Raw genomic sequence first — 9,030 nt, forward strand, 5'->3', positions numbered from 1 at the left:
CAGGCTAGAAGATCTGAAGCTGATATTATTTAACTACGAGAGTAAAGACTCAAGTTAGACTTTTATACTTTAAATTTATATATGCTTTAAGAACTTTAAGAAACAAACAATAATTCTCACTAATTTTTCGGATCCCTCCACTCTTTGGATGGAAAACGAAAATTCTAACATGATAATTGGATTTATAGTAGGTGCTGTAGTCCCTTCGATGCCATATACCTCACCCAACAGTTATTGATAACACGCACATTAATGCATGGACAACTCTTTATCCAGAGGCTTCTCTAAACATGTTGCAGTGACTTAGTCTCTAAGTCATGTAGGCTCACCTAATAGTTATTGACTACACTGCTTAGTTAAGCCTAACCCATCATTCACAAGCAGGTGCAAGGCCATCATTGGGATCCTCAACTAATAGTCATTAGGCCCAACCCCATCCTTACCGTAAAGCAACTCTTTGCTAATAGAGTGGTTGTATATTTTTGGTGTAACTGAACCACTGTGATCAGTCAAGAACAATCAATACCAGTAGCACACCCACACATCTACAATGGTGAAAAATCTATAGACTTAATATTTATGGAGAGATTTAAGTTTAGATCTCATCTAAACAATCATCATATGACCGATCTAATTGGCATAGGCTAAACCAAACCGCCAAGCAACCTTATTTAAGACTCAAATTTTCAATTTAGTCAGATAAGTGGAGATCGGTGGGGGTTCCTCCATTACTTTCCTTAGATACCAATAAATTGGTTAGATCAGCAAACGGAATCAATTAAATAACCACCTTTCAATTATTTATCTTAGACACCAATAGGTCAATTAGTCCAACTAGATTACCTTAAGCGAATCAGGCTCAAGCCATCGAGCCGAATTAGGTTCTTAGGTTAATCGATTCTACATATAGATTTAATCTATTTGATCAACAATAATTGCATGATCTTATAACTTAATTAACCTAATCCTAATCAACACTTAATTTGGATTGATCAATTACTTAATCGGATTAGACCCATTATGTTCAAATCAAAAATCTTAGATACAATCTAATTATATGACCTAATTTTTAATTTTCCTACAATCAAAACCCTCATGTACAAACATAAATTTCAGATTCCAAAACTAAATTTCAGATCTAAATTCTTTATATGAAAGGTAAGTTTTAAATCATGAAACTAATTTTTAGATTTAACATACAAATATATATCACACACACACACACATATATATATATATATATGTACAAAATTTAAATCTAAATAAAATTCAGATCATAATATGATATCATATATCTTATATACAAATCATGAATCATATTGAAAATTATTTTCAGACCTTAATATGCAATCATACATCTCATATATGAATCATAAATCAGATCAAATTAATTTTTATATTTATGTATATATTTACATATCACATATACATAAATTAGAAATCGATCTAGAATAAATTTCAGATCTATGCATACCTTCACATATCAAATACATGAACTAAAAATTAAATCTAAAATAAATTCTAGATTCAAAGCAATAATCTATACATCTCATGTATCAAGAAAAGTCAAATTTTCAAACTCTTTTCAAAAATATGTATATCAATTTCATGCATATAAAATTCATGGCTCTAATACCAATGTTGGAATTTCATGTTGGGGCATGTATATATTTTTTAAAATTTTTTTTTTCTAAACAACACAGTGAAATAAAAGATTAAAATATCTTTTAATCTTAATCATGCATGCGTAAAATATAGAACACAAGAATTTACTTCATATGCTGAAATTGAACACATGCTGAAATAGAATTTTTGAAGCTTTTGAAATTAAAGCTTTTGAGAAGTGAGCTATTAGAATTGCAGTTTTTATAAAAACTATTTACGATTTGATAACCACATTTATAAAGTACTTACAACTTTAACATATATTTGATAAAAAAAATAAAAAAAATATTTTTGATATGATAAAATAATAATAAAAGATATTACATAATATTATTAGTGAAAATAATATATTATTATATAATATAATATTATATAATATTATGATATCATATAATATTATTATCATTATAATATAATTTATATGATATAATAAAATGACAATAAAAGACATTGTATAATATTGTATAGTGAAGAATAATATAATATAATATAATATTATATATTAAAATATTATAATACTATATAATATTATTATCATATAATATAATATTATATTATATTATATTATATTATGATATAATATCCGTAATAATAGATTATAATATAATATAATATTATAATTATATTATATTATTTTTAAAATATTATTATATTATATTTTATTATTATAATATAATATATATTATAATATAATATTATTATAATTATAATGTAATATATAAAGTAATATAATATAATAAATTATAATGTAATCTAATAAAAAATTTTAATATAATATATTATATTATATGTCTATAATATAGTATTATAGTATAATAATATAATATGATATAATTATAAAATTTATTAATAAATATTTTATTCATTAAAAAAATTTAATTAAATCAAAATAATTTTTTGATATTAGGCAGGGAGTACTTTTTTAAAAAAAATTAAAATAATTTTTTTTCAAATAAATTTTTTTAATTTTCTGATAAAATTAAAATAATTTTTAATTTTTTTATCAAACATCGTTGTATCATATAAAAATATTTTTTAATATTTTAAAAATTTAACCAAATAAGACCTAAAATAGCCGCCCAGGCTCCAGACAGTTTTGAAGCTGACGAGGTGGCGGTGCTGAACTTTGGGTGTGCGAGGGAGAAATCAACGGAATCAGCGGGCGCAAAATTGGATGAAAAATAGCACGGTGGGGCCCGCAACCATTGATTTAACTGGACTCCGGTGGCCTCGGGGACCGCGCGACACGTGGATGGCAGGGTCTCACGTGGCGTGACTCCGACGCGTGGGGCCCAGAGCCCAGCTGTCTCGCACGCTACCTTTCAACAAAGGAGGAATGGGAGGTCCTGCCATGTCAGCATCCGTGTCGCCTTTTAACCCTCGTGGGCCCACCAACCACCGACCCTCGCCGGTTTTTCTTCTCAGTGGGCCCCGCAGGGTTGTGCTTTCCAGCGACGACAGTACAACCTTGGTGATGTTGGCAAGTGAGAGTTTGCCACGTGGACGGCCAGCATTGTCTAGGTCGTGGGAAAAGATGGAATGATGGAAGTTTGAGGTGAACAAGGGCCAACCGCGACGCGTATTTTCCGTTTCTTTTACGGAAAGCTGATGCTGCTACCCTTTCATTGCTGGTAATCCGCGCTGAGGGAAGTTTTGAGAACATTACTAGATTAGATATGGCCATACAGCAGTCCGAATGCTTATGATATTGATATGAGTAATTTATGCACCAAAATTAATATAAAATATAAGTAAAGCTAATATGTACATTGCTCTACAGTGGATAATCAGGAGTTCGTCACTAATAATTCGTGACCTTATATATATATATATATATATATATATATATATATATATATATATATATATATATATATATATATATATAATTTTAAAATCTCTGGCTTATGCATTTTGCTGGTCAAAAATATGTATCTTTGCATTATTCATTTTAACAATTATATCCATAAATGATACACATGCCAGCGGGAACATCCAAATCCTATGACTTTTTTTTGACCATAAGTTATGGATAATAGTGTACAGCCAAAAGCTCGAAACACCGATATTGAATCTATATTTGTTCGGCCAAGATCAAAAATTTCCTTGCTATATATTTAGCATCACTCAAAACAGAAATGATTTTACAAACAAGTAAAAATCAAACAAAGTTGTCATATTAGTACCTATAAGTGCAAGGTCATATAAAATGTTGCATGAGTGTGAGATGATATTGCTATGCTTATAGTATTTCATTTAAAATTCATTAATTTGAGTGTTTGGGAGGGTTCAAGAAAGTATTACTGGGACTAACTACAGTTAGATTGATGTAACTGTCTTATTGTCTCTCACTATTATTCAGTACTTTCTTTTTTGAGTAAATTTTTTTATGCAATAATATGGTCAGTATTTGGAAATTGTAATGGATTTATATGTTCAACAAGGCAAAAAGAAAAAGTATCCATTGCCGGTCAAGTAACTATAAAGACAGGACACATCATGTTTTTTATTTTTAATTTTATCTATTCTAATGACAACAAAAATACCATAATATCTTATAAAAAGGATATATGTTTCCTTGCAATGCACTGATTGTTGCATCAAAAATGGTCACCATGAGAAGTTGGACAAGCATCAAACAAATATACCATATATGATACGGAAGGTCATCTTATTTGATAATCATCCATCTTTCAATGGCCTCATTGAGTGCTTTATGGCATTCTGTGGTGGAAACGTCACACCATAGATAATTCATACTATACAAACTCATATGGATGATAGCATGTAATATAAATGATGATGCGTCACTCGGCGATTAGATATTTTCGAAAAAAATTTTACAATAAATATCATATTATTATTCAAATAGCACATCATCAAAATATATTTTTTTATCTATTATATCATATCATCGTCCATATACTATATTATATATATATCATGTCACCTCGGTTAATACCATATAACATCTTTGTTTAGATAGTTTTTATCACATAAGCATTTTTTTCACTAGTAGGCATCGATTTTTTTTAGTTGAAATTTTTGATAAGAAAAAATAGTTAAAATTTAGAGGAAAAATCATATTAAAATGGTTCACAAAGTATAGAGACTAAATTTTAGGTTTTAAAGTCCAAAAATTTTTTTAAAAAATGTGCATTAGTTTAGTGGTTAAAAATATAATTTATTTCTATCAAAAAAATATAATTTATCTAAAAAGACCTCTTTTAGTATGTCAATATGGAAAATTGGAGTGTGCATATCAACTTTTCCTATAACAAAACTCATAAACTAAGGAAAGCAAAAAAAAAAAAGAGTATATGCATCTATTTTTCTCAGATAAATTAAAATAATAGGATTGCAGCTAACAGTACGTGCCTGATTGCCTGTAAAGATTCCAAGTGGCCCTGGCAATCCGAGATAAATACCCACTCCCCCACTCTCCAATACCATCCCACCCTGCTCGCTTTCCGCTTCCACCACCTCCTGTCACTCGTTTCTCCGGCTTCAGCTAGCTAGCCTCCGTGTTGTTAAGCTTCTCTTCACCAACTTCCTCCTCTTATCTTCATTTGCCCTAGCATTTAGTCTCCCATGTCTACCGTCGAGGTGAGCCGCTTATCTACGCTTTTCCCCAGTTAACAAAGCGTCAACTATATGTCCCTATAGACTGGATCACTACTTCAGAAGATCATACTATCTTAGATCAGAAGATTTTTTAAAAGATTATACTATCTTAGATCAGAAGAATTTTTTTCTTCTGTCATAGATTATTAGTTTGTACCATATAGGTAAAATAGATGATGATAAAGAGCTGGACTTAGATCTGGCCTCCTAGGACCTGTAAGATCCACCAGATCCAGATGGCTTACTATGTATATGTATAGCTAACAGATTTTTTAAGGGTCAATAGTCTACATGATGATTTGTGATAATTTGTACTAGGCTATTCCTGGCCTTGAGACAGTTCGGAACAATTTGGTTGACAACAAATCGGGTAGAAAATAAGTTCTTTCGGTTCTTCCCAGTTCAAAACTATCTTTGGTGTGGAAATATAGGAACCAGATGTACGATCATGGTTTAAATTATCTGGAGGCCAGTCAGACCTCAGATCTCAAAGGGATATAGTTTGATTCGGTTGGCATGCAAATCTGGTCGGCACCGTTTAGATCTGAAGGGTCTGAACTCTTAGTTCATTGATAGATCTAATGGATTCAGGATCAGTTCAAGCATCTATGATAGCAAGGTCTAAGATCGCGAGGTCTAGGCCGGAGATCTGGAAATGAGTGTAGGGCCAGGACTTTACCCTGCTGGTCTATATGCGGTCTTGTCCAAATTTTGTCAGGTCGGACCTTAGTGTCTATTTTAATCAACAAGATCCACTAGCACTCCATATTAATTAGTTATTTTAATACTACCTACTGGTCTAATCATTCTTATATTTTTTTTTTTGGTCCAACTTTTATATTTTTTAGATTTTGTTGAAGTTAAATAAACATTCTAGTTTTTATCTTTCCTCAGAAAAAAAATTGCATCGCATTTTAAATTATAATTCTAATATTATTATATGTTCTTTGCGATTTTATTTGATTTTAAGTTGACCAGATAACATCAACCTGAAGCAAGGTGAACTCAACCTGATTTGACATTTCCTACCATCTTATATAACACAGACCGTCATGTAGATCAATATTTATGACCAAATATAAAAGTAAATTTTGATTATCATGAATTAAATATTTTCTATGTAAATCCTCAACGGACATACAATAAATATTTAATATTTAAATATTTTATAAATGCAGTGTAGATAGTGATATAAAATATACATTTGCTATGTACTACATGTGTCATATATAATAATTTATGAATCAACTACATGTAGATATTTATTATTGCATAAAGATTTTGCTGTGGAGGCATGCTGAATCTTTTCTATTTTATTTTATTTATCCAGAGAGAGAGAAATGGGGAGAGATCCCTCCATATTATAATTAAGAGAAATGGGGAGAGATCCCTCCATATTATAATTATCTATCTCTAGATTTACGGAGATACACTATCTTAGTAGAGGAGTGCATGGGAGCGGGACCACCTAGGCAGGCCCAAGATCATCACTGGTGATCACCATTAATTTGTCATTACACTTAACACTTCAGGAATACACGGTAAGTACATCCCACTAATCATTAGAGGTGCAGCAGGAGAGGGATGTCTAGGTTAGAGGCCCATAAATCCACTTGACCATAAATTAATCTTCACACCCAGAGGAACAATATGTACTCAATCATATCCAAGCGAACCCTGATGTATGTACATTTCAATCCAGCACTCAACTTCATTTGAGTCGATCGATTCATGCTAGTTCGATCGGAATGTATACTAAAACACTTTGATCATCATTCCCATATTATGAAGGTTTAGAGAGATCAATTCCTAGGGAGATCCGATTTATGTGGATCCAGGGCACTAGAACAATGGATTACATATGAAGAGATCAAGACTCTTTCTAGTCCTAGCTCAATCCACCTTTGGGCCCAACAAGTTTCGGTCAATTCGGCCTATTTGGATCAACATTTTCCAATGTATGAACTAACGTTGGAAAATTCTTTGATTCTCGGCTATTACAAAGGTGGTGGGTCTTCTGACGTGCAGGTGGAATCAACTCCTGTTGTTGAGGTTCCGGCAGAAGCGCCGGCCGCCCCAGCAGAAGCCGAACCTGCGCCTGCACCGCCTGCTGAGCCAGTAGTAGCTGAGGCCGAGCCCGCCGCTCCCGCCGTCGAGGAGTCCAAGGAAGAAGCCCCAGCCGTAGCACCAGAGGAGGCCACCCCAGAAGCACCACCAGCGGAGCCCGAGGAGAAGCCTGTCGAAGAGCCTGCAGTCGAGGCATCAACCGAGGCTGAACCAGTGGCTACGGAGCCAAAAGAAGAACCCAAGCCAGAGGCAGAACCGGAGGCCCCAGCCCCCGAGCCAGAGAAGCCTGCCGAACCGGTTGTCGAAGAGCCGACCATGGAGGAGCCCAAGGCTGTTGAGGAGGCGGCGCCACCAGCTGTGGTGGAGGAGGCGAAGGCGGAGGAGACGGAGGAGAAGGCCGCAGTCTCGGAGTAAATAAGAATAGTGCTTGGGTCTATGGCTTCTGTGTTGTGTTTGATGAGATGGAGTTTTAGTTTTAAGGTTTTAGATATATCATTAAGTTCTAATAATGAGGATTAATATGAAATAATCTGGTATGTGCTTTTAGAGCGCGGAGTGGGGGTTATAATCCTGTTTACGTGTGCACTTTACTCAGTGGACCTGAACCGGTAATGTGCTTTGAGTGTGATTTTATCTGCTGCGTTTGTTACTCTATTTTGTAGTACTTTGTTAATCGTTTTTGGGATGGGTGCCCTGTTTAGATTGTGGGCTTTCTATTATATATAATAATTAAGATTGTTTTAAGATTTTTTTTTTTTTTTGGTAGAATTGTTTTAAGATTTGTTGATGATATATGTAAGAGTTTTCACTGCTCGTATGGTACAGTGCAATCCACTCATTGGGAAGAATGTTATGCAATTTCTGCATACCATGATATAATTTAAAGAAGTAAATATGCAATTTATGATAACTCTTTAAATAAAAGTTAATATTTAAATTAAAGATCCAAATCATTCAACAAGATCCAACTATAAAAATTTCTAGAAATCAAAATATGTTTTGGTAATCTCTAATCTAATCATCACATATCTATCAAAATAGTCCATTATAATAGCATGATATTGTATTTTATTATGATATATATGATTGATATACTTAGAAACTGGTCTCAGCTGACAAGGCAAACCGATCAATGAAAACTCGCCACCTAGCTGTAGATTGATTTCAAAGCTTATTGTATGGCCGACCCAAAAGGCCTGGGGAGTCCTTCATATCTCAAACTCTCCCTTTAGTTAGCAATAACTTGGCTATGATCGCGAACTGTTCCCAAACAAACGCGATATCTAAGCAACCCATGCCACTGAGAAGCATGGGCATGATTCACGGATGAGATATATATATGGTGGATAAGAGCTTCTTGACTCTTAGGTACTAAGCTGTGGAACTTGAGTTGACGTTGTGCATAGCCGATTGGAAAATGGTCAAGTTGAAGGCCAGGTTGAAGGTTGCGAAGGGCAAGTTGGAGACCGCGGAATTAAGGAGGTGGCGGAGCTTCGAGCTGTTGAGGCCAAGAAAGGACTACAAGTAATTAAACAATAAGTTGTAAGTTGTCGAGTGCAAGGCCTTCCAAGTTGTGGAGTACGATGTCTTCGCAGATTATCAATGGGAGCTCGTCGAAAGCGTGGTCAACTTAATCCTGCAAGGCTTCAAGGAATGTCAAGACCAAATAGCGAG

General features: G+C 33.6%; 1 protein-coding gene across 1 annotated transcript; it reads left to right on the plus strand.

Annotated features, from left to right (window-relative positions):
* The first annotated feature begins 5,095 nt into the window (after nt 1-5,095).
* LOC105034654 (uncharacterized) lies at nt 5,096-8,100 on the plus strand. The gene is made up of 2 exons (XM_010909892.4): nt 5,096-5,271; nt 7,318-8,100. The coding sequence occupies exons 1-2, from the start codon at nt 5,257-5,259 to the stop codon at nt 7,768-7,770; spliced, it is 468 nt and encodes a 155-aa protein (XP_010908194.1). The 5' UTR covers nt 5,096-5,256; the 3' UTR covers nt 7,771-8,100.
* Nucleotides 8,101-9,030: the final 930 nt, after the last annotated feature.

Source organism: Elaeis guineensis, chromosome 1 (genome assembly GCF_000442705.2).
Source record: "Elaeis guineensis isolate ETL-2024a chromosome 1, EG11, whole genome shotgun sequence".
NCBI classification, from domain to species: domain Eukaryota; kingdom Viridiplantae; phylum Streptophyta; class Magnoliopsida; order Arecales; family Arecaceae; genus Elaeis; species Elaeis guineensis.